Source organism: Saccostrea echinata, unplaced genomic scaffold, assembly GCF_033153115.1.
Source record: "Saccostrea echinata isolate AGI-Se365-2 ecotype Australia unplaced genomic scaffold, CSIRO_AGI_Sech_v1 ptg000008l, whole genome shotgun sequence".
Classification (NCBI taxonomy): domain Eukaryota; kingdom Metazoa; phylum Mollusca; class Bivalvia; order Ostreida; family Ostreidae; genus Saccostrea; species Saccostrea echinata.
The window spans coordinates 1,038,493-1,066,455 of NW_026889757.1; the positions used below are offsets into that span (position 1 = coordinate 1,038,493).

Here is a 27,963-nt window from a genome sequence, read left to right on the forward strand (position 1 = left end):
GCTCAATAGGACGCTGGGTCTACCTCTTTTGAATAACTTACCAAGTCTGAATATGACCTGGCATAAATACTTACCTTAAGTTATAAATCAGGAACATGGTCATTCTAATCTATAGAGCCAGTCTGTAAAATGTCAGAAAAGATTTTTTGACCTTCAATTTCAACTGTTACATATAATTTTATATTCTAGGAAGATATTGAGAAATACGTAACTAGTTCTATTTAGAAACGATGAAACCGACAACAAATCACACAGATGTAATATTGCTATTAAATTTTGTGCATTTATATTACTTCCATGTGAGAAATAAGGGAGGTGTGTTAAATTCTAGAAACTCTGCTTGTTGATGCTTTCAAAGCAGTCAAACTACCATTACAATCCCTTAACACCTGAAATTGTCATTGCGATAGAGATTTTCTCTCTAAACTTCTCTCAATGCCAACAAAAACCACCCTCACCAGTTCAAACTGCAATGCTTTTTATGCATATGTGAGTTCAACTTATGGGACAAGAGAAAATTGAAGGAAATTCTTAAATCACGATCTAGTCTGTTGTATTACTTAATTTCTATGACCAGATCTATTCAATGTGAGTTTTTGTGAAATGCTCTGCTTTATTATATTATTAATTTAATTCCAACTTAAAAACATCATTTTCATAATATGATTTTACTGAAATATCAAAGTATACGTTCAATAGTGTATCATAAACTCAATACACAGGGTGACACTATATAGATGAAGATGAAATATTGAATAATATTTTTACTTTATTAATATTTATGTTAGTCTTTCAGGCACAATGAAGTTCTAAAAATTAAATTTGTACTTACTACCATGACGTGCTCGATACTCGGACAACGCCCACACTCTGTGTCTCTCTGTCTGACGTTCAATGACGGAGCGTTCTCTGTCCCCCAAGTCACCCCATCCTTGTTAGGAGGATATACAGAAATTGAAATGATCTTACATTCAATGTTCATGTGTGAAATAAAGTACAGAGTGTATATGAAATACATTGACATGTATTTGACAACTTCATCCTATCAATTATAATTTACTGGCTTCGTGGATATTTGTGAATGACCTTGTTTCCCAATACTAGTCTACTTATTGAAGTCAATGTTGAATCTGTCATATAGAAAAAGGAACCTGTAGTCGACATTTTTACACAAATACGAATACGAGCAAACAATTTACTAACTTGCGGAGGGTGTGATGGTGGTTGATAGAGATGGGGGTGTAGGAGGATTAATAACTTTTCCCGATAAATTTTAATTATCATACTTCATTTAAATGTTTGAATACAAGAACTACTGGGCCAATTTCAACCAAACTTGGCACAGAGTATCCTTGCGTGAAGGGTATTCAATTTAGTTCAAATGAAGGGCCACACCTTCTTCCAAAGGGGGATAATTATAAATTAGTGAAAAATTAATGACATCTTTTTAAAAATCCTCTTCTCAAGAACTACCGGGTTAGAAAATATGAAACTTATGTGGGATCATCCTCAGGTAGTGTAGCGTCAAATTTATTCAAATCATGTCCCCTGGGGATAGGGTGGGGCCACAATGGCCGATCAAAGTTTTACATAGGAATACGTAGGAAAAATCTTTTTAAAATCGGCTTAAGAACAGCAAAGCCATGATTAGTCATATTTAAACAGAAGCATCCTCAGGTATTGTAGATTCAAAGGTTCATTCTCTATTTAAGGCCGTTTTCCGGCCTACAATGACTTCAAAATTTCAACTAATATTTTTTCCCTTAAAAACTGCTTCAATCATCAGACTAATAATCCAATTTATTCATAAATGTTGTTTGGTTAGTGGTTCTGTAGTATCTGTTACGACATCTAAATAAAAACTTTTCGCTTCATTTTAACGATAATTTTAGGGAAAGCTGACTTATTCATAATGAAGATATCACCTTGTTTAGATTATTTCATGTTCTAAAATTTCTGTTAGAGTACAATTTCTAGTTAATAAAAGAGAATGAATATAAGCCATGCTATTTTCACTCGAAAATATTGTTTTTCTAACTGAAAAATCAAAAATCAAAGGACTGGAAAGACTGGATGTCATGAAAATACTGTTCTGAAATCTAGTTATTACATATGATTACAAATCCATTGAAGACAGAAACAATACTTTTTATAAAGTATATAGTTAGAATCTTTATTCTTGAGTGTAGATTTAATTCTTCTTTGAGTATATCTGTTAGTACATACGTACTTGAAATCATAGAAACCATCGATGTTGTAGTGGAAGAGACACGTCTGTTTTATTGTAGTATATTAACTAATTATAGTAGGTAATTGTGATACATGTAGATAAGGAATTACAAACATGAAATTTTGCCTCCATCTTTTAGAGGGACACTCCTATTTTCCCCTGATGAGTGACACAAGATCGAACTATTTTGCTATTTTGAAGTGATCAATTTAGTATTGGGATTTAGGAATGATACACATTTTGTAGCAATACTAGCATAGGGAACAGAGGCTCTGTCTCAGAAACCCAAATGTGAAAAAGGGGGATGGGGACTAAAGAACGCATGTGATTGATTGTATGTTTTACGCCATACAAGACATTTTATTTTTCACCCATGTAAAGTGGTTGCCCCTTTTGTGAGGAGTAAAAAATGAATTATGCATGTTGCTTCTCTATTGGCCAATATTTATCGTGGCACAGGACCTCCGTTTTCAAGAATATATTTAAAACAAATTAACGACTCTTACGCTTGTTTAGCAAAGGGAGGGTCGGTATCCATGCTAAACGCATTAGTTTTGTTGGACCGCGAAGGAGGAATTTAGAAACCCTTTGGCCCCCAGAGCCAACCACTTGACTTGTGATCGATGTTGAAAAATAAACACCAAAATCATAAAATAGAGAGATTAAAATTACGCAAAATTACATTTTTTAATAATTTCATCGTAGGCCTTAAAATGACCTTATAGAGAATCATCCTTTGTTCAAATCATGACCCATTAGGAGTAGAGAGGCGCCACAACAGGGGATCAAAGTTATACAAAGGAATATAAAGGATATAAAAATTTTCTTCTCAATACCAGCAAGGCCATGATTAGTCAAAGAAATATGGAAGTTTGTTCAAATTACCAACCCCCTCCCCCCAATTTATATTTAATAAACTTTTCAATACTGAACTGATTTCTGCTTTTTCCATGCCAAAGTGCTCAGGTGAGCGATGTGGCTCATAGGCCTCTTGTTGTGTGATAGACAGACAGGACAGGGCACACAAACAAAACAGTAATAATGTATGCCATAAATAATTGCATCCCAACCACTAAGACACCGAAAGGCTGGGGACCACAATTCTTTGAATTTGTTTGTTAGTCCATTGTTTTTCCTACTGGTGTGTCAACAGAAAACTCTACCTGATCAAGATAAAGAACTTATTGCGGTGTGACCGATCGACAGGGAATGTTTACTCCTCCATGGCACCTGATCTAACTTATTATGGTTCCAGAGGTCCTTGTTTGCTCTCCTCTGTGTTTATTTTGTTTTATGGGATTTGAGCTTGATCACTGTTTTCTTCATATTTCATCCAGACTAAAATGTCACTTCTAATATACACCTAGCATTTTACATCTAAATACTCCTGATTTCCAGTCGAGGCTTGTAGATCAATATACGCTCTCGGAGTGCCCTAACATGACTTTCTATTTAAGGGTCCTCCACACCCCGTGACTTGTGACGTATATCGAGAAAAAATACTTTTACTTCCGGTTTTATATAGTTTATGCACTGACGATTTGACTGGCACCGCCTGTAAGAGAGTCTTATAAACGCTTTAGATATTAAGGTTTTGTCAAAGGAAGAGTATGCAGTCAACCGAGAGCGACACCCTGATCATAAACAATGAACACATGGCATGATCACGCCGTGACCGAAAGAAGAAAAAGTGTCGATCTTTTTCAATAAAAAAACAGCAGACATCTGAGATTTTGTTGCATAATGATTCGTAAATAACAGGTATATCTACTCGAAAACGTTTAAGTTTATGATACTTTCAGGCTAATAAATCCATTGCGATATCGTCAACAAGACTCTTGTGAAAAGTTGATCTTATTGTACACTGATTTGTGCGTTTCAATAATACCTATCTCATTGTGTGTTTATAAATATTGATAAAGTGTGCATTTCTAGTTTGGCTCATTTATATCTGTCCTGTTCAGTTGTGAATAACGAGTTACTGAGTACATGTATGATGACGTATGCGGAGACTTACCAAAGTTTTTGAGTCCTGGGTAACAGGAAAGATAACTCTCAAAACGGAACTTTGATACCACAAATTTTGAAAATAATTTTTCCTTTTCAATAAATTTGATTTTGATTCAATTTTTTGTTGTAATTTAATTCATTAATGTTTCTTCTATACTATCAGGAATCTTCCATAATTTTTTCTCCATGAATTTTAGAGTAAATGAGTTATATTTATTTTTTATAACTTTGATTAATTTTTAAAAAAAATATCCTCGGTGATAAAATTAAGTTTTTGTGGTTGTTTTCTAGGCTTAATAATATATTCCAGGAGAACACAAAATTTGTTGTGCTACTTATAAAAACTCGGTGGGGAAAAAGTCTTAAAACTTATGAAATTAAATTTTAAAAAAATCAGTGTAAATTACATTTCAATTCTTGGCCAGTTTTTAAAGGTTGATATGCTTGTTAAAAGTAATGCTCAGTAATATGAGAACATAAGATGGGGGTGTGTGGAGGACCCTTAAAAATTGCGCAGAGTAAAGAATAGTCGCTCCTTTTTATAAAAGTCGTTTAAATAGTTATTTACTAGTGAATTTTACAATATATAAGGATTCTATCTTAACCGTCGTTTTCATTTTAAAAAAATCTTAAACGAGGACATGTACTAGTATTCATGTACACCAAATACAATCAGTCAACGAAGTTATACAAAACGTGTAGAAAAACATTCCAAGCCAGCTATATGTATTAATCGAAGTTTAACATATTTTAGAAGGCAAACAATGAATGATGAATGAAAAAAATCGATTGATCGTGAAAAAATCTCTACTGCTGGAGCCTGTTTTCAAAAATTTCTACTTCATAGAAAAGCAACTATAATAAACTCCATTTTGAAGAAGGTTTTTAAAGGGAAAGTTTTCCAAGAGTTTCTAGCGAGCAATGTACAGGTTACGGTCAACAATCTAGTATAAATAATATATGAACACCAATATATATATATATATATATATATATATATATATATATATATATATATATATATATATATATATATATATATATATATATATATATATATGAGAAAAATGAGGACAAAGTGAAATTCAAGGTCATATCAATTGAAGTTTGAAGAATTTTTTTTAAAAATTCATCGATATATTCAAAGAAATCTACTGTATAACATATTTATTAAAAAACTTTTATGTTTCCTCATGCTGCACAATCTCACCGCAGCTCTGTTTTTGCTGAGTTATGATCAATGAAATCAACACCAATGTTGAGATGAAATCAGTCATTTATTAAAAATGACGAAAATAAGAAAAATATATACATAAACATGATAGGGGATCAGACCGAAAGGTATTCACACAATACATATCAATATGCTGATCCCTAAATTTACAGATAAACAATATTTGCAAGAAATACAAAAAACAATAAGTATACAGCAAAAAGATTGCACATCAAAAATAAATATGCCAGTCAAATTCAAAATTTATAAATGCAAATAAGGTAGGAAAGACTGGGTTGGTGGTGGGTGTGACAAATTTTTTGTTGTTATCGATAGCGTAGATGAGGCGAGAATGACCCAACGCTGACTGGTCAGCAACCGACAGCATCAAAACACGTGACCATGATGGTCATTTCTGATTAGCTATTAGCATACATAGGGGTAAGGTTTGACCATGGAAAATTTTGGAATTGTGTAACAAGTAACCGAAACTGAAGAAATGGGGAAATTGCATAACATGCAACTCACATATGCAAGGCATGGGAGAGTTCGAACAAATGAAGGAAAATCAAAATGAGTATGAAAACAATACAAAATAAAATATTTACTTACTTACATTTAAACAAAAGAAAATTAAACAGCATTCAACACATAAATGAAATTATTTATTTAATTGTTGTTTCAAGAAATATTAAATAAGCAAGATGTTTCTTGAAAAAATGTCATCGATTCTTTTCTGAAATCTAATAAACAGATTTCACGTCCCTGACACATAAAAATGAAACATCAATATTTAGAAATCTTATTAGGACAGATACATAGAAGAATGAACTTCATAGTTCTCTCAAATAGATTTTCCACATTAGTTATACATTTATAACAACTTTTAAAATATTAAACATGGACTCACAAAAATAGATACATGATACACAATAACAAAAATATATAGATAAAAATACACTTTTGGAGCAACAGCAATTGTGGCTGGGAGCTCATTGCAGGCCAGTACTGAGAAATTCAAAATCACTGGAATAGCATGTTTCTAACGATATTACAGAAGTTTAATAGGTCTTTGAATCAATTTAATTCTGAAGAAAAAAAATTTAGATCTTGTTTCAAATACTGTACCCATATATACATGTACTTTCATTATATTCTATGGTTAAATAGAATGTACTTTCATGATATCAATGGAAACGCAAAATTCAATAGCTCAGACTAAACAAAATTTATGGAGGGTGTTACACACAGAAACAAGTGATTCAATTCTATTTAACAAAATAATAATAAGCAGCAGTACGCCTCAGCGGATCGAAAGTAGTGTATTGATTATTTGCATTCAAAGATCAATATTTGTACCCATCCGTTCAATTTTGAAAGAATATATTATTCTTACAGGTTTAATAAAAAAATTTTTTGGTTCATTTTCAAATTCACTCCATTTCAAGATATTTTTCAAAGCAAACACACTGGAGAGAGATATTGATTAAAAATTGTTTTATAGTTATTTTCGTTGACCATCACTGTTTTCAGGATTTTACTGGTTGTAAACAGCCGGTTGAGGTGGGTAAGCAGGATCGGACGAAGTTTGGGGTTGTCCGGGGTAGCCGGGTGGACCCTGGGCTGTCGGGTAAGAGGAGTATCCCACCAGGCCCGGTTGTCCATACGTGTAATTTGCCGGTTGAGGTTGTCCATATTGATAAGCTGTCGTCTGCTGCTGGATAATAGCAGGATTAGTGTTTGGAGCAATAACGACACCTCGAGCTCTTTTCTCTGGGGAAAACAAACACTGGCAGTCACCATTGATTTAAATAATGTATTAGACATGAATGAACTCCGATAAGTCAGATAGCTAAACATATTTACAATAAACTGAAAATGTATTTGGAAAATATTTTTGCAAAAAAAGCGCTTAGAAAGGCAATATATTTAAGATCATTATTTTAGAAATGACGGAGTTTAAAAAAACTTACTTTTGCAGGCGATGATAACGATAATTATGACAATGATGAATATCACACCGAAGACAACGGGGGCGATGATAACCCTGTACATGAAAAAGATATGCTATATGCTAACTGTACATAAGATATGAAGATACCGAATAGTCATCAATCTCAAAAGTCCATTGGAACAACACAGATTAGAAGCAGAGCAAACACGAACCTCTAAAGACATCAGAGGGTGGAATCAGGTGCCATGGAGGAGTAAGCATCCCCTGTCGACCGGTAACACCAACCGTGTGCTCCTTGTCATGATTGGGCAACGTCAGTCAACATTTGACTTGAAGCTGAACACGATTCGTAAAAGGAATGTGTCCGCCATATTCGATTGGTTTCTCGTTATATCTGAGGGCCGCTATATAAAGCCACTGACTTGGTCACTGTTCAGTGTAATCAATCGTCACCGGTGTAGACGGACGTGTGCTATACAGCACTCGGTAGCGACAAAATATAACTGTGTACTTCATCTAATGCAGGAGAGAAAGATACCAAAGAAACTTACAACAGTTGCACAGGTCAGTGCAGTATACAAACAAACACTTGTAAATACACGTAACTGCAATAAAATGTAAACAAAGGTAATGCAAAATAACCAGCACGAACACAGGTCGCCAATCCACGCCGACACCAGTGACAATAAAGCAGTCAGGTGTGACGAATGCGAAGAGTATACCCCGGTGCTAATATCGTAGATAGTAATATCGAAAATGCCTATTTACGAGTCGTGTTCAGCTTTAATGATAAATTGTATTTGCTTACAAGGTCACTGTATCGACCATAGAATTTGCAGAATGTTGACTCTTAACGGGACTATTGATATTCTTGTATCATCAACTTCATTGTCAATAACTTGCCTCGTTTAAACAAAATTTGTCTGTACGTAGAGCATGCTCTTGCGTATCGAATCAACTGGTAGACATAAACTCCAGGTGCAGGTGACAATGGTACTAGTAGATTGCTACATAAGTAAGGGAAGTTGACGATAGAAAAGTTGAAGTCAACACGTTTATCATCAAGTTTTGTTGCTAGGTTGTCATTAATGTCTTTTTCAAGTATCCAAATATGAAACAGAAGTGTCCGACTTTGTGCATGATGTCTTTTATTTCGAGTTCAAAGGGATATATCAAATCAACGTATGAATAAAAAAGAATATTGTTAATTGATAAAACGTCGTCGATATATCTAAATGTCGAACTGAAGACCACAGCAAGAGACCTCTACATGAAAAAAATTATATGTTCCCCCTACTGGCCCTCTCATATCTCCAACCACCCTCTGAAAATAATGTACCTTATACCTGCTTGGTATATTTACGACAGGTTGTAGATGGAAAACCCTGATGTAAAGCAAGATAAACAGCGTATGTAAGTGCAAAAGAAAGTCAAATATAAGCCAAACCATGAATCAACACTCAGAGAGTGCACATTTGCATGCTATGATTGTAAGCAAGACGAAATTTTGGTTCAAAAACAATACCTTGATTTGTCTTGAAGATAATAATTCGATGAACCTTATATATATAATCGTTTAGCCGATTCATTTAGCCAAATCAAAGATAACAAGATGTGTTTGTGAAACACTGATGCCCCCGTATGGCAACTTATAGCAAAGGTTAAACTTTCTCACATGCAAATCAAACATGTTAGGTCTTGTCTCGAGGAATATACCTGTGAAATATGAGAGCCCTAGCAGCAACCATGGAATTGATATGGAAAAAGTTAAAGTTTTTCAAAAGTAAGTCAAACATCATGGTCAAGGTCAAATGGTAAAAAATAATGGTGCTTAAGGAAAGGCCTTCTCACAAGAAATATACTGGTGAAATATGAAAGCTGAAGCACCAATCGTTCAAAAGTTATGACCAAGGTTTAAGTTTTCCAAAATTAGGTCAAACTCCAAGGTCAAGGTCAATGGATTACAATTGTTGGTATCCAAAGAAAGGTCTTGTCACAAGGATTCATAAGTGAAGTATGAAATCCCTAGCACCAACGGTTCACAAGTTATGGCCAAGGTTTAAGTTTTCCAAAAGTAGTTCAAACTCCAAGGTCAAGGTCAAAGGGTCAAAGTTGTTAGTATCCAAAGGAAGGACTTTTCACAAGGATTACATATGTGAAGTATGAAAGCCCTACCTCCAACGGTTCACAAGTTATGGCCAAGGTTAAAAGTTTTCAAAAGTATGTCAAACTCCAAGGTCAAGGTCAATGGGTCAAAGTTGTTGGTGTCCATAGGAAGGACTTGTCACAAGGAATACACATGTGAAATATGAAAGCCATAGCTCCAATCAATCAAAAGTTATGGGCAACGTTAAAGTTTTTGCGGACAAACAGACAAACAGAAAAACAGACAGACAGACAGACAGACGGACGGACAGGGCAAAAACTATATACCTCCGAATCTTCGATACGGGGCATAAAAATCTTAGTGATCTCAATGATAAATCACATTTCCAAAAGTTGTATAAAACAACAAACAAAAAGAAAAATCAAACAAAAAAGTACTGAAGGTATTTCAACCAAAAAAGTCTGTTGTTGGACAGTAAATGGGTGGAACAGAAATTTCTAATTAAAGATCTATTGTTGAGTCAAAGGTTAAAAAACAAAAACAAAAAAAAACAACTGATAAAGCTTTTTTTTTATAAAAGGAAAACGAAACATGTACTTTAGAGAAATAGTAAAGAGGAAATACTTCTTACATGTGGAAGGATATAAACTAGCAAGTGAAGACGAGAATTTTACTTGTTGATTAATACACAGTATTTATAAAGTACTTGTATTCGTCGGGAAGTGTTCATTGCTAGCGCTCTCGAGCGCTAGCAACTACGTTAGTCTATATTTCTGGAATACGCATGCTCGACTTTACGGTCGGGCATTCTGGGAAAACTACTGAAGATAGACTGTACGATGATAATTTCGTTTTATCATAAAAATTGATATGATCCGAATTCTGAATTTCTTAATTTATTGTCTAACCTATGATTAAAAGTACAAGAAAATTTGGGTCATATAATGCCAAGATTGTAGAGATCAACTGGTAAAACCTAGCTTTCCTTAAAGCTAACCATGTATACTACCTTCCTATATAATTCCGGCAAGCTCAGAGAAAAAAAACCAGGAAATCTTTCAGAGTTTGTCGGAAAGACACGAGAAGCGATTGATACAATGCAGTAGCACTGATATAATTATAATTCTTTAATTTTTAATTTTTCCTTTTTTGACGGAAAAGCCCGAGTAATTATGATCCGATTGTTATTGCTAGCGCTCTCGAGCGCTAGCAACTACGTTAGTCTTTTTTACTGGAATACGTATGCTCGACTTCATGGTAGGCCATTATGGGAATACTACTGTAGATAAACTGCACCATTTCAATTTCGTTTTTTAATCTGAAAATACATATGATCTGAAGTTTCGCGTTTTGTTGTCTAATCTTAAATAAATGTACAAAGGGTAACAGTAAATGCCAAAACTGTACAGATCAGTTATAGTTTCTAAAATTATAATATTAAAAAAAACTAGCTATTTTTAACTATCTTCCTGGATCTTTCCGGCAAGCTCGGAATAACAATCTCGGATATGTTTTCGGAGCTTGCCGGAAAGGCCGAAAGGATGCGATTGCTACAAAACAGTACCACACTGGAATATTTTTAAACTAGGTGTTCATTGGTTCTACTTATCTCTTATTTTTCACTTTAAAATTGAAATTACAGTAAACTACAGAATGCTTAAAGCACAGTTAATGATTCATGCCATTACCAATGTGAAAACCCACTCAAAACAAAGCTTTGAAGTTCATTATTGTCATGTTTTTTGACTCTGGGTATCCCGAATTTAATCCAACAATAGCCTTTTTTATAAATAGTCTGATGAATATTTTGTATTAAACACTGAATAGCTGAAACCTTCACCATTCTGAATTAAGACACATCCCCCAACACTACCTCCAGTGTACCACTGTGTCTTCCTATTAATAATTAGGGACGACCATTTGATTCTGAAGGGGGGGGGGCTGGCAGATTTTGGAAATAAATAATCTGTCCTCAAAAAAGTTGAAAATAAATAACTGTCTTTCCACGACCGGCAAGAAAATAAATAATCTGTCATTGACTATTGCTACTTAACCACCCCCCCCCCCCCCATTCCCTCTTTGAGCTTTTTTTAATGTTTTTTTGTTTTTGTCAAACTTTTTCAGTGAAGAAGAAAATGAATAATCTGTCCTTGATCATCTTGAAAATAAATAATCTGTCCTTGACTGGCATGGAAATAAGTACTCGAAAGATTTTGCTAGACCCCCCACCCAACTCCCCTCCTCAGAATCAAATGGTAGTCCCCTTAATCGATTCAGCAAATTAATCCAATAATTCAGATATCTAATTCTGTGGTTTATGATAGCTACAGCGCTAGCTCACCTATCTTTTTAAAAGATTAAGCTTGTAATGATGTAATGCCAGAATTTAAAGGGAAGAATATTTGCATTAACTTACTATACAAATAACATCCACTGTATCTGTAAAAATTTTTAAGATGCTAAGATACGAGAGAGAGAGAAAGACTCACGTTAGACTGATACAGATGGCGCCACTGCAGATAAATCCGTCAGGGCAGCAGTATCCTGTGGAATGGCTACAGCAGTGGTAACCATAGAGACAGGATCCTGTTCCACAACTCTCACCAAAGAAACCATTCACTAAAATTTACAATGTCAACAGATCATAACCAAAAATTAACAGGTTGATTAATTGATTTACGATTTTCTTCATTTTTTCTATCCTCTTGATTTTACATTAAATTGAGTTTGTATGCTAATAATGAAGTCCTTGCATTCTAGAAAAAATATAATCATATCATTTTATCCCAATTAAATTGATTCATGCTTAGAAAAAATTATACATCATTTTTTTTTAGTCTATCGTAAAGTATATAGAACCATCATCAGTTTCTCCTTTTCCTATAAACAACATATACTTACCTGTCTATTCAAAAGATTGATTTCTGTTGAAGAGGATAATCAGTAAAGTGATGAACTTTGTATAATCGATTTGACCCTAACTCCAATTCATTTAGTCAAATCTTATAGTGGGTAACTAAATTCAAACAAACGTAAAGCAACAAACTTACCGAAATCACAGAACAAAAACAAAATCAGAAAACACAACACTTCAGGTATTTCAGCCATATCTGTCTTCTTACTGGATGGTAAAGGAAGGAGGCGCAGACTACTCATCCGGAAGTGAATCTATGGCGACAACTGACAAACACGTCAAATCATAATGGAGGTCAGCCAGATGGAAATGAAAATAAATCTAAAAAAAGATGGCTAGTATCGGTATCCTTCTTTTAATTTTTGGCCAAAGCAGAATGTAGCTACATATGCAAATGTAAAAAGTTTTGTTGAGAACCGTAGGTCAATGAATTTTCATTTAAATAAAAAATGTCTAAAAATGTGTAGACTACAATCATCCCCTTGTTCTGTTCTTTAAAAGGAGGCAGGTGAATCATATTTCAATACATTTATCTTTGTGTACACATATTGAGTTCTGCTAGCTATTCTTGAAAAGGAATATAGAATGGTTGTTCTACAGAGATCGAGCTTATATAGTGGAGAAGTGTTTTTTTGTTATTGGTTTGTCTGTTTCATTGTTTGTTTTTTGTTTGTCTGTCTCGCTGTTTGTTATTGGTTTGTCTGTCTCGCTGTTTGTTTTTTGTTTGTCTGTCTCGCTGTTTGTTATTGGTTTGTCTGTCTCGCTGTTTGTTTTTTGTTTGTCTGTCTCGCTGTTGGTTTTTGTTTGTCTCGCTGTTTGTTATTGGTTTGTCTGTCTCGCTGTTTGTTTTTTGTTTGTCTGTCACGCTGTTTGTTTTTTGTTTGTCTGTCTCGCTGTTTGTTATTGGTTTGTCTGTCTCGCTGTTTGTTTTTTGTTTGTCTGTCTCGCCGTTTGTTTGTCTGTTTCGCTGTTCGTTTTGTCTGTTTCGATGTTTGTTTGGCTGTTCACAAACATATCCTAAATAAAAAACATGCAGTCTTAATACTTGACACGATGGTAGCTTATGATAAGATGCTGTGTCTTGGTCCTATTATAAGGACCACACAGGAACTCGAACAGTAAAATTCTTGTCTGATCCATAACTTTGTAGTGGAGAAACCTTAGCTTGCACTCGTCAGAGTTAAATTTAGGATCAGAGGATGTGTCTTTACCTTGACATCACCTCATTTGCAGATTATAAGCATTGACATTTAGTATCAATATAACTTTACTTTAACGAACATGTTAAAATTAATAATTTACGATAATGGCATGAACACTTGTATAGTTCAGGGAGCACTTGTCAGGGAGCATTTATTAGAGGTATAAATGTTCGTAAACAAACCTGCAATTGGACTGATTCTCCAACTTCCTTTTACAATGTATAAATATAAGTACCATGTAATGAATTAAATGTCACAATGCACGAAGAACATTCTTTTTAACAATTCACTAAAAACTTTAATAATTCTGAAAAGAATATTTTACATTTAATTTTTTTATTAAACAAATTATGGGTGGCTCTAAGTGCGACAAAGAAAATATTTGAGTGAGTGAAAAGTGCGCTTAGATTGAATGCTAGTACCTGTTCCACAGGTATTCCATCTTTAAATTTTCAACAAAAGCTATACTCTGCTTTAAAAGCACATTATGAACAATTACACTTGTAAAAATAAGAATAAAGACAGGTACAATTAATTAATTTAATTTGTACCCGTCTTTGATCAGATCTGAGTGTATTGACTTCAGGTGGCAGAGGATAGTTTTTTTTAATGCCAAACATGTGCCGAGGGGGTACATATATACATGCAATCCATAAAAACATGTACATGGGGACAGTTTTCCAGGGGCTAATTAATTACACTTCATATGCCCATGGCTCACAAATTATGTCAACAAATTACATGTAATCTGCCTATTAGAGTGCACATGTACCAAAAATGCACCTGGGGACTCCCCAAATTTTGGCTTGTTTTTCCAAGATTTGGGCCTCAGTCGCACCCATACAACCCACCCCCAGGCCCGAGCGAGCAGGATAAAACACCCAGTAGTCTGTATATCAATGCATGCTCTAATGAAAATTCACCAATTGATATGGGGCCATTCACCTTCCCTCTGAGATACACACCTTCTTCTAAGGCCTACTGCTTTTCAGCTGAATTTCCTCTGCAACTGACCACGTGTCTTAGTTTCGCATTTACAACTCTGTATATGATAAGCGTCATAGTGACACCTACATGTTGCACATCATTTTTTTTTTCAGCAAGCACTCTGCTACACTGCAAATGTGTCCCATAATTATTCTAATCATTTTTCTACATAAAATATCACATCAAACAGGGGATATCTCAGTTTTTTAAGAAATTTGACGGGTCTTTAGTACGAAACTATCCCCTGCCACCTCACAAGTTCGAAAGGATTTAGATAACTTGTACGTACATGTATATGTGTGTTAACTTATAAAAGAGAAAAAAAAAAGAATAATGATGTAAATAGAATGGATCCATAAATAATGTGGATATCAATTTGAAGGATTAGCAACTGCTGAAGGCGACAATCGCATCTTAATTCTCAGACCTTTCCGACAAACTTGGAAGAACACCTCGAATGTAGTCAAACCTCGTTATCTCGAACTCGATGGGACCGAGTATCCGAGATATTAGGGGTAAAATACTTAAAATATAAGTGGTTTGGACTTCCAAATCACTTCGACATATCCATGGTGTTCGAGATATCAATGTTCGAGATATCGAAGCTCAACTGTATTTATGTAACCGGATGTTAAAATTTTATACAAAATAGAGAAGCTTCCACTTTTTAAAGTATTGGAAAGACATAGTTGATTGTCCTTTTTGAAGTATATTATAAGTATTCCATGACGTTAAGCTCCAGACTCGGATAAGAGGTCTCCTCATATATTTATTTCAAAGTTTATGAAAAGAAAAGGGGGGGGGTGTCATGGACGCCTGCCTAACACATTCCATGGCCGTAGGAACAGGGGGGGGGGGGCACTGGGGGGGCCGTGCCCCCCCCCAATAATTTTGCCGATATATAGATTACTATAGTAAACATAGATAATGTTTGCTTGTGCCCCCTCAGTAAAAACGTCTGATGACCTTTTTTTTTTTGCTTGTTAAGGAATTTTGGTAGTTGATAGTTGATGTTTTTTTTTTTTTTTTTTTGTTGCTTGTCAGGAAATTTTTGGTAGTGCCCCCTCAACGTCAACTGAAAAATGTATGGCTGTGCCCCCCCCCCCCCCCCAAACTGAAATTGCTTCCTACGGGCCTGCATTCGCTTATCGGAAAGATCCGAGAAGATGCGATTCCTGAAAGCGATAAATCCACAAGTAGTAAAGTCAAGGTCTGCAGTCCGGACACAAATATTTAAGAAAGCTCAACTTTGTTTACTCAGGGATTTTTTTACCCCTTGATTCCAGGGGCCGGGGCCGTCAAGATTGGGAAAAATAGCGATATTTGGTTGAAATTGGGAAATATATTTTCATACAAATAAATAGGAAAAAAACAAGCAAAAGTCAAATATTTAATCATTTTTCTTATTTTTATAGTATGAAGCTGGCTTAAACCAGCTTTAGTGATATGAAATAATAGCGGCTGTTGAAGTTCAGAAGCTTAAAAATGGCAAAGCCGCAGGGTATGATAACATTGTAAATGAACATATTTATACGTTGTCATCTTTTTTACCTTTATGTAAGAAGTTCTTTAAAATAACATTTGATAGTGGGTTTGTTCCAGATGAGTGGTTAATCGGTATTGTTTGACCAATTTATAAGAATAAGAGCGATTCAACCCAGCCTGAAAATTACCGTCCTAGGCAAACTGGAGAGACTGACATGATGCACGTTTATTTTTTAGGTAACGATGCCGACTTTAATTTTTAAAAATCGATCCCGCTTTAAAAAGTATGCATGCAAACATCCATAGTTAAGTATTCCGAATAACTTCTCGGAAGTCCTCGGATGGCTCGTACATCGCACATAGAGAACATAAACACCTTTTTGTCATTATTTTATTTTAATAATTTACAACTTAATACTTTTTTTTATATTGGGAATTTTTAGGTATGATTTTGGGAAAAACATGCACTTTTCAGCATTGGGAATGGGGCCCATTTTCGGCCCCAGAGAGACCCTAAAAAAATCCCTGTTACTCCTCCGTGCATAATTTTGTCGACATTCCCTGTTTCAATGTAAAACAATTCTAACACAATTGTTAACAACATAAAAGGGATTGTGTATATTTTCATGAAAATATTCATCGTCCACTGTCCTTGAACTTTGAGGCATAGAATTGAGTTAAAATCAAGAGATATCTTTAGGTCATCAGGTTCAGCATAAGTTTAAACTCATTCCAATCTCGGTTAAAAGGTCATGTCCCAGATATGATTTCTCATTGTCCACTGACCATGACCTCTGAAATACAAGACCCTCAGTTAAAATCATATAACAAGATGGGGGGGGGGGGATGAGATCAAGTACATGTACTTGCTATAAATGTACATGTACAGGGTTAACCAAAATATCATACTATTTTGAAAGATAATAAAATAATTTTGCCGATTTAAAAACAAAGCTATTAACTTCTGTAACTTTATGCTTGCGCCCCTCAATAATAACGTCCGATGGCCTTTCTTCGTCTTGTCAAAGAATTTTTGCTTTGAAGCCCCCCCCCCCGTAAACTAAACTTGTTTGGTTGTGCCCCCTCCCCCAAACTGAAATTGCTTCCCACGTATACGGGCTTGCGCTAACTTTATATCTGTGCACAAACAGTGTGCAGTCAAGGTTTACATGCAAGTTCATTTGAGACATGGAAACTTTGACTGCATTGGGCAAGATGGTATATCAGATGGCATATTAGATATACTCGTGCCAATAAGATACATGTTTTACTAACAGATTAAAAATGATTTTTTAAAAAATCGATTAAGAAACAAGTTGGACTTTATAATTTTTGTTCTCAATACCAACGATATATACATAGGTTGTGAAAGATAGTCGAAAGAGCGACCAATATGACCTATAATATACGTACGTACATGTAATTATACGTCTCTCTAAATCCGGGCATCGAGCTAATCACTGCTTACGCACAAAAAGAATAACATGCTGCATGTTGCCAGTGCGTTTCGAACTGATATATTATAAAAGCATGTTAAGAGGCTTCTTTTTTCCTGAAAATTATCATAAATACGAAATTTGGTCGTGTTTGATTGTCATATATCTGTTCATTTTTACGTTCTAAAATTTACCCTAAATACTTAAAACGTGAATAATCTGTTGTGTATTATTAATAAAAATATTGAAAGGATAATAGAGAATAGTCAGCATAGAAATGTAAGGAAGCAAAACCAACACACCAGTATTGTCTGTTTAAGTTCAGTGATGTGTGTATTGTAAGCAAATCAAATACACCCGGTAAAACAAACAATAGATGTTTGGTTGTTGGGGTTATGAAGAATGTTGTTGTTATTCAATATTGAAAATTTTAATGTAAATAGTTCAAAGTATTGAACTGAAGTTACTCTTAACATAAATAAGAAAATTCAGAATTGTTAACAACATCGATCGAAGCATATCTATGTCTCTTTAATCGAATTAAAAAGTGCAAAAATTTCTACACATGATAAGTCACCCTTAGCAAATGCACAACGGGAAAAAATGTTGTAGTCCCAGAAACCCTTTCACATAATGATCACCTACAGCTATGGGGTACTTACTGGAGTTATTAAACAGACCAAAAAAAAACCTATGTCACATATATATAGATCTAAGAGATACCTTTTAAATCTGATCGATTAATTATGTATAGTTTATTTTAAAATTCTTGATGAATTTATCGATTGATTTAAAGACAGCCTTTTGAACCAAATAAAAAAATCTTTACCTGGCCACACGTTGTTAACAGAAATGGTATTGACTAATTCGAAGCGAGTATAGAATGTATTTTTGCGTTTAATTCCATATGTAAATGTTTTGGAGATACATGTATTTCGAAAACTCTTTGAATGCAAGTATATTTTTGGTGAATCGGAAAAAAAATTAAGTACATCGGGTTTCACGGGCGACGTGGAAATTCAGGTAAATAAAATGTGTCAGGTGTAGTCATTTGAGCATTGAGCATGAACAGCTAGCATACAGCATTAATAACAAGCATTAATTTAGCATGAATAGCAAGCATTCAGCATAAACAACAAGTCGTCAACATTAACCACAAGCGCTCAGCATTAACAGCAAACAATCTGCAAAAATTGCAAGCGATGAGCATAAACAGCAAGCTTTATCCACGAACAAGCATTCAGCATTAATATCAAGAATTCAGCATTAACAACAAGTATACAGCATTATTAACAAGCAAACAGCAATCGATGAACGTTGACAGCAAGCATTATGCACAAACAAGCATTCAGCATTAACAACAAGAAATCACCATTAACAACGAACATTCAGCATTAACAACATTCAGCATTAACAACAAGAAATCACCATTAACAACGAACATTTAGCATTAACAAAAAGAAATCACCATTAACAACGAACATTCAGCACTAACAACATTCAGCATAAAAACAAGAAATCACCATTAACAACGAACATTCAGCATTAACAACATTCAGCATTAACAACAAGAAATCACCATTAACAACGAACATTCAGCATTAACAACATTCAGCATTAACAACAAGAAATCACCATTAACAACGAACATTCAGCATTAACAACAAGAAATCACCATTAACAACGAGCATTCACCATTAACAACAAGAAATCACCATTAACAACAAGAAATCACCATTAACAACGAACATTCAGCATTAACAACAAGAAATCACCATTAACAACGAGCATTCACCATTAACAACAAGAAATCACCATTAACAACAAGAAATCACCATTAACAGCGAGCACTCAAGATTAACAAGAAGAAATTACAGCGAGCATTCAGCATGAACGACAAGAAATAACCACTGACAGAGAGCATTTAGCATTAACAGCAAGCATGCAGCACAAAGAGTAAGAATTCACCATAAACAGACAGAATTTACCATATACAGCAAGCATTCAGCATTCACAGCAAGCATAATGCAGCAGTAATATACAGCAAACATGCAAAATTAACAGAAAATATTCAGCATTAACAGTAAACACAATTCATTAGTGTATTTAGATGTTGTCTGAAAATTAAGGGAGAGTGTTCTATGTGTGAAAATACTTGAAGGTAAATATTTCAGAATGAATTGGAGAATGAAATGTTAAAGAAGTGATGAATGTTTTAAGGATGGAGTTAATTATGTCCTGTCTGTCAAGAACAAACTATAAAAAAATTGAGCGGTCAGCAAGCATCCTTCTCAAGGTAATTTCCCCCCGAGAAGATGCAAAAAATCAAAGTCTAAAAGTATATGAAATATATAGGAAAAATATGTACAAATCTTCTCAAGAACCACTGGGCCAGAAAAGTTGAAACTTATGTGGAAGCTTCTTGGGGTAGTGGAAATACTAAATTGTTCAAATCATGACCCCCGGGGGTAGGGTGGGGCCACATTAGGGAATCGAAGTCTTACATTGAAATATATAGGAAAAATGTTTAAAAATCTTCTTCTCATACCACTAGGCCAGAAAAGCTGAAACTTATGTGAAAACATCCTTGGGTACATGTAGTGTAATAGTTCAAATCATGGCCATTGGGGATAGGGTCGGGCCACATTAATTTAAGGAAATCCAAGTTTTACATTGAAATGTAAGGGAAAAAACTTTAAAAATCTTCTGAAGAACAACCGCTGGAAGCTTCCTGAGATTCATGTAGTGCAGATTCTAAATTATTCAAATCATGACCCCCAGGGTAGGGTGTGGTCACAATAGGAAATCAATTTTTACATTAAAAAATATAGGAAAAATCATCTCAAAAACCACTTCGCCAGAAAATCTGAAACTTATTTGGAAGCTTCCTGAGGTAGTGTAGAAATTTACAAATCATGACCCCCGGGGGAAGGGTTGGGCAACAATAGGGAATCATTGTTTTACATTGAAATATATAGGAAAAATCTTCTCCTCAAGAACTACTGGGCCAGAAAAGCTGAAACTTACGTGGAAGCTTCCTGAGGTAGTGTAGATTCTTTTACAAGTCATGACCCCTAGGACTAGGGTGGGGCCACAATAAGTATTACAAGGTAGAAAATCTGGTGAAGTACAGCAGGGCCAGTTACTCTGTGAGCGTTGTGGCACATAGGCCTCTTGTTTAGTATAATATTTTGCTACAATACATTTTCCTTTGGATGCTGCCCCCCCCCCCCCCCCCAAAAAAAAAAACTTTAGTTGCTGTAAGGTTGAGCACCGGCAAATTCCAGGATTTGAACAGTTAACTTTATTTTGCTTGTCAGATTTATTTGGGGGGGATAGCACTTTTGAAACCGTTACTACGGGCCTGAGTTAGAGGTCTTATTTCAGATCATAAAAGATGCAGAAAGCAAGATACAAGTCTGTTGCAACCACTATTGAAATAACGACCACTTTTGAAATAATTATTTCAATAGTGGTTGAGAGTGCATTTCAAAACCCAACACACGTTCCAACCACTATAACAAGAGGCCCATGGGCCTTGAATCGCTCTTCTGATAAACTGTACAACCTATCACTTCTATTTGAAGCCTCGAAGTATCCTGTATATTTACATAAACCCTTGAAATTCCAATTCACACTCTGAGAACCCAAGATGATTCTAAGCCAATTAGTACCTGAGAGTTGGTCATGGTGACCTACTTATCACTTGTCATTCTCTGAGGACCCATCAACTAAGTTTGATGATTCTAAGCCAATTAATACCTAAAATATTTTTTAAAATTATAATCATAAAATTTTATAAGTAGGTCAAAGTGACCTACTTTTCAATTGTTTTACTCCAAGGACCCAAGTGCATCAACTGACAAAGTTTGATGATTCTAAGCCAATTAGTACCCAAAATATTTAATTAAAGCCATAAATTTTCAAAAGTAGGTCACCGTGACCTACTTTTCAGTTGCTGTACTCCGAGGACCAAAGATACATCGACTGACAAAGTTTGATGATTCTAGCCAATAAGTACCCAAAATATTTAATTACAGCCATAAATTTTCAAAAGTAGGTCACAGTGACCTACTTTTCAGTCAACCTACTCCGAGGACCAAAGATGCATCAACTGACAAATTTTGACGATTCTAAGCCAAATAATTCCTGAAAATATTAAATACAGCCATAAAATTTCAAAAGTAGGTCACCGTGACCTACTTTTCAGTTATTGTACTCCGAGGACCCAAGACGCATCAACTGACAAAGTTTAATGATTCTAAGCCAATTAGTACCCGAAATATTTGATTAAAGCCATAAATTTTCAAAAGTAGGTCACCGTGACCTACTTTTCAGTTGTTGCACTCCGAGGACCCATGACGCCTAAACTGACAAAGTTTTATGATTCTAAGCCAATTAGTACCCGAAATATTTAATTAAAGCCATAAATTTTCAAAAGTAGGTCACGGTGACCTACTTTTTAGTCGATCTACTCTGAAGACCAAAGATGCATCAACTGACAAAGTTTGATGATTCTAAGCCAATTAGTACCCGAAATATTTAATTATCGCCATAAATTTTCAAAAGTAGGTCACTGTGACCTACTTTTGAGTCGACCTGCTCCGAAGACCCAAGATGCATCAACTGACAAAGTTTGATGATTCTAAGCCAATTAGTACCCGAAATATTTAATTAACGCCATAAATTTTCAAAAGTAGGTCACGGTGACCTACTTTTTAGTCGACCTACTCCGAAGACCCAAGATGCATCAACTGACAAAGTTTGATGATTCTAAGCCAATTAGTACCTGAAATATTTAATTATAGTCATATAAATTGAAAAGTAGGTCACGGTGACCTACTTTTCAGTTGACCTTATTTGAGGACCCAAGATGCATCAACTTACAAAGTTTTATGATCATAGGACTTAAAATGTCCAAATTATGCCTCTAAAACGCTTTGAAATCGAATGCCTGCAAAGTTCAAAAAGTAGGTCACTGTGACCTACTTTTTAATAAATATGTTTTATGGCCCCAAGATGCATCATCTTACAAGATTTAATGATTCTAAGCCTCCCCGTATTCGAATTAATGACCTTAATTGTTTTAAAAAAGATTAGCCATAAAATTCAAAAAGTAGGTCAAGGTGACCTACTTTTTAGTTGACGTACTTTGAGGACCCAAGATGCATCAACTGACAAAGTTTGATGATCATAGGCCTTAAATTGTTCAAAATATGCCTCTAAATCATTTTGAAAAAGAATGGCCGCAAAATTTAAAAAGTAGGTCACTGTGACCTACTTTTGAGTCAACATGATATGAGGTCCTTAGATGCACCAACTGACAAGATTTGATGATCCTAGTCCTTATAGTAAGCAAAATATCAACATTTTAATAAAATGTAATTTTTGGTCAACTTTGAAGTGACCTTGAGACCACGCCCTTTGCCCCAGGGTAAATCCCCGTGCAAATTTTAATCTACAACATATCCTCATCCTTTTGTGTAAGTTTGGTGATAATCTGCCCAGTGGTTCTTGAGAAGAAGATTTTTTAGCAACCAGTACTTTTGTTTCTATTTTCCTAATTATCTCCCCTTGTTAAAGGGTCACAACCCCAGTTTTAGTGTAAAAGGGAGCCCTTGGGCCAAGGATACCCTGTGACAAATTTGACAATAATTGGCCAAGGGGTTCTTGAGTTATGGCCCATATTCTAAAAAGTTTACACACACCGCACAAATGGCCATAGCATTAGCTCTTTGAGCCTTTGGCTCAGAAGAGCTAAAAATAACGTTCACTATTGAAATACTTATTTCAATAGTGGTTGAAGGTTCATTTCAAATCCGAACACAGATTGAAGCCATTATTGAAATAATGACTGCTTAAACAATGATTTCAACAGAGGTTTCGAATGCATTTCAAAATCTAAACCAGGCTGCAACCACTATTGAAGTAACGATCACTAATGAAATAATTATTTCAATAGTGGACATTATTTCAATAGCGGTTTTATACGTGTGACCACTACTGAAATAATATCCACAATTGTAATAATGCTTTTACAAACTTCCCTAGAGGTTTTGTTTTTTAATGTCTTGACGAGTAGACGTTAGATTTACTATTCATATTTGTAGTGTAGTTAAGCCCAAGAATATGAGCGAGAATTAATTCCCACTGAATCTTGCCAACTCGGCGAAAACCGACAATCAATCTAAATATGCAAGTTCTAAGTAATTCTGTTATATAAGGTTTATCTTTGCCATTGATTTGGAAAGGAAAGGACCATAAATACATATAGTTGTAGAAATTAGAATATCTACATTAAAAAGATAAAAAAAGACTGATGTTTACGTGTACAAACTTTCTGATGAAAATGTGGTTATTTTTAATAAAAAAGAATACAGAATAGAACAATTATTTCAATAGTGGTCGTTATTTCAATAGTGGTTGCAACACAAGTGGCCCAAAAAAAAATTCTGGACGCAAAATTTCATGTGTGTGAATGAGCAATAGCATTAACAATAGGTAAAGCCCAGTGCATCAGAAGAAAATGACCGACATTGCTCATCTATCCAAAAGTGTCTAAAACCATGAAAAAAAAACTACGTCTGTACTCGTTCAAAATCTCTTCACTCGAAGTTTTCATAATTTTGTAAAGTCAAGGATTCTATATATAACTAGAAATATCTCCATAGGACATGAATGCCCCGCCAAGGGTATATTAGTAATGCAACATTTTAACACAAATTGAGAAAAGTGAGGTCAAGGTCAAAGGAAAGGTCAAGGTAAAAAAATATTGCTGCAGTTGAATAGCTTACATCAGTATGTATCAGCATATGACGTTTGATTCAGAAACTAATTTAAGAAAAGTGAGGTCAAGATCAAAGGAAAGGTCAAGATCAAAAAATGTTGATGTAGTTGAAAAGGTTACATCAGTATGTATTAGCATATGAAGTTTGATGAAAATATTATGAATGGTTTCTTTAAAACTGAGCTAAACACTAATTTAAGAAAAGTGAGGTCAAGGTCAAAGGAAAGGTCAAGGTCAAAAATATTGATGCAGTTGAATAGCTCTCATCAGTATGTATCAGCATATGAAGTTTGACACTAATTTAAGAAAAGTGAGGTCAAGGTCAAAGGAAAGGTCAAGGTCAAAAAAATGTTGATGCAATTGAATAGCTTACATCAGTATGTATCAACATATGAAGTTTGATTACACTATCTTGAATGGTATCTTTAAAACTGAGCTAAACACTAATTTAAGAAAAGTGAGGTCAAGGTCAAAGGAAAGGTCAAGGTCAAAAATGTTGATGCAGTTGCATAGCCCTCATCAATATCTATCAGCATATGAAGTTTGATAAAAATATCTTGGATAGTTTCTCTTAAACTGAGCTTTGAACAGAGCTAAACGCAAAGTGTGACGGAAGGACAGAAGGACGGAAGACGGACATGACAAACACTATATGCCCCGGCCATATTCATGGCGGGGCATAATAAAATATCTATATTAAGGCGCAGATCCAGGAATTTTTTCCAGGGGTTAGGGGTGGGGTGGGGTTCCACCCCAGTCAAGAAAAAATTTCCAACCCAACAATTTTCCAGACTTGAAAAACACCTATTTCGTGGTGGTGATGGTGGGTCCACGTTTTTCTAGGGGGGTCGAAAGTCATTTTTTATTTGTTTCAGTATATACTTTTAATTACTCTGCAAATTCAAAGGGGGGTCCGACCCCCCCCCCCCGAACCCCCTCTAGATCCGCCCATGATATTGAAAATATAGGTAAATACTTTCTATTGGGGGAGAGGGGGGTGTAAGCAAAGATAAACTTAGTCTAACAATTGCAAATTTTAACTACTACGGCGTTAAGTGCAGTCAATCTTTGATTACAAATCGCATGGACAGTAAAAGTGAGGTACGTGAGCGGATCCAAGTTTATTAATGAGCACGGGTAATTTTTAGTCGCGTTCCGATGGGTGAGCAATGTCAATCATTTTCTTCTGATCACTGGGCCTTACCTATCGCTGGTTTTATAGTTCGTTTCAAGCATGAAACTTTTTATCCAGACAAGAGGCCCAAGGGCCTTAACGGTCACCTGAGTACAATACAACAATTTAGAGGATCCATAGAGTATTAAAATGAAATGAAAGGTGAAGCTTTGTTGCCCAAAAGCAAGAAAAATAGGGTGACCAGGATCAACAAAATAATTAGTCTACTATTCATTAACAGTTCATAAATTAGGTTCTAATCTGTTCCCCAATTATCACTATCACCATACAGTATATTACCAAACTATCAGTGCTTTTGTACTATTTTAATTCCTTGTTGTAATCTCTTACATTGGCCTCTCTTGGTCTTTGATGAACATTTAATAAGACAAGTTATTTTTGTCTCATTTTTATTTATCTATTACTTACAAGTCCACATGATCATTAAAACTATGAAAATACTTTTTGTATTATACAATAAAAATTCTTGCATAATTCTCTTATTCTATTAATTTTTCATGTACATTATTTACAATGATTAATTATCAAAAGTAAATGGCAAAGGCGAATAACTCCTCTCAGTAGAATGCAAATTAATTGAGCCCTGGCTAGGACAAGAACACTTGACCAAATGGTCCAGATGTTCAAAAATCTGGTAAAAATACCCTTCCTTATTACAACTTTTACACTTTTTGCGTCTGATATGCCCAAGTGCAGAGAAGATTTTTAAAGAAATAATGCATTTTCACTACAGATTCACTATATTATCAATAGAGCCCCTCCCCCCCCCCCTTCACCACCGAGAAACACCAGAGCCTCTCACCCTGGGACCAGAAGTTTCAAGTTTGCTCATCATAAGTAATCACTTTGTTTAACTGCTTAACATTAAGGAGCAGACAGTATCATTTAATAGAATTAATGCATTTTCACTACATTATCAACAGCCCCACCCTTATACCAGCACATCTGACCCAGGGGTCATGCAATTCACTACTCTGGAAGAAGCACTCTTGCTCATCATAACTATATACTTAGCTTCTTTGTTTTTTAACCAGAAGCAGAAAAGAATATTTTCAAAGAAATTTTGATTTTTCACTATATAATCAATAGAGCCCCCCCCCCCTTTTGACAAGGATCCTTGACCCTGGGGTCATGAGATTCACAATTTTAGAAGAGGCATCCTTGCATATCATAACAATGTACTTAGTTTGTTTAAATAGTACCCAGGGGCAGAGAAGAAGATTTTCAAAGAAATAATTCACCTTCACTGTAGGAGCTATATAGCCCCACCCTAGCACAAGAACCCCTGTACCTGGGCCATGAATTTCACAATTTTGGAAGAGGTGTCCTTGCTTATCATAATAATGTACTTAGTTTGTTTAAATTAAATACCCAGAAGCAGAGAAGAAGATTTTTAAAGCATTAATGCATTTTCACTATATAATAAATAGAGCCCTGCCCTTACATCAGAACCCCTGACCCAGGGGCCATGAAATTCACAATTTTGGTAGAGTTACTCTTGCTTAGCATAACTATGTATTTAATTTGTTTAAATAATACCCAGGAGTAGAGAAGAAGATTTTCAAAGAAATAATGCACTTTCACTATATGATTTATATAGCCCCCCCCCCCCCCCCAGCACCAGAACCCCTTACCCTGGGGCTATGAATTTCACAATTTTGGTAGAGTCACTCTTGCTTATCATAACTTTGTATTTAATTTGTTTCAATAATACCAAGGAGTAGAGAAGAAGATTTTTAAAGAAATAATGCACTTTCACTATATGATCTATATACCCCCCCCCCCCAGCACCAGAACCCTTGACCCTGGGGCCATGAATTTCACAATTTTGGTAGAGTCACCCTTGCTGATCATAACTCTGTATCTAATTTGTTTAAATAATACCCAGGAGTAGAGAAGAAGATTTTCAAAGAAATAATGCACATTCACTATATGATCTATATAGCCCCACCCTAGCACCAGAACCCCTGACCCTGGGGCCATGAATTTCACAATTTTGGTAGAGTCACCCTTGCTTATCATAACTATGTATTCAATTTGTTTCAATAATACCAAGGAGTAGAGAAGAAGATTTTCAAAGAAATAATGCACTTTCACTATATGATCTATATAGCCCCGCCCTAGCACCAGAACCCCTGACCCTGGGGCCATGAATTTCACAACTTTGGTAGAGGGCTCAATGCTTATTACAATCATGTCAACAGTTTGACTGCTTGATGTCCAGGAGTAAAGAAGAAGATTTTTAAAGATTGCATTAATTTTGATGGTTTTAGCCCCACCCCTCAGGCCCCAGGGGGGCAGGGACCATGAAATTCACAAATTTTGTTCCCCTTCACACATAGATGCCATATGCAAAAATTGGCTGAAATTGGTTCAGCGGTTTCAGAGAAGAAGCTGAAAATGTTCAAATGTTAACACACGACGCACGACGGACGACGACGGA

General features: G+C 35.2%; 1 protein-coding gene across 1 annotated transcript; it reads right to left on the reverse strand.

Moving 5' to 3' along the window:
* Positions 1 to 6,106: 6,106 nt before the first annotated feature.
* Positions 6,107 to 12,685, reverse strand: LOC133181214 (cysteine and tyrosine-rich protein 1-like). Its single transcript, XM_061315750.1, has 4 exons — positions 12,565 to 12,685; positions 12,004 to 12,133; positions 7,427 to 7,500; positions 6,107 to 7,226 (listed from the first exon to the last, which is right to left on the reverse strand). The coding sequence occupies exons 1-4, from the start codon at positions 12,668 to 12,670 to the stop codon at positions 6,991 to 6,993; spliced, it is 546 nt and encodes a 181-aa protein (XP_061171734.1). The 5' UTR covers positions 12,671 to 12,685; the 3' UTR covers positions 6,107 to 6,990.
* Between the last annotated feature and the right edge of the window lie 15,278 nt (positions 12,686 to 27,963).

What these genes read in the sequence shown, in the direction of transcription:
- LOC133181214 (XM_061315750.1), bottom strand. Translation starts at nt 12,670, where the DNA reads ATGAGTAGTCTGCGCCTCCTTCCTTTACCATCCAGTAAGAAGACAGAT. An exon ending in GTTTTTGTTCTGTGATTTCG is followed by an intron (nt 12,134 to 12,564) that starts GTAAGTTTGTTG and finishes TGTAAATTTTAG; the next exon opens with TGAATGGTTTCTTTGGTGAG. An exon ending in CGTTATCATCGCCTGCAAAA is followed by an intron (nt 7,227 to 7,426) that starts GTAAGTTTTTTT and finishes TGTTTTCCCCAG; the next exon opens with AGAAAAGAGCTCGAGGTGTC.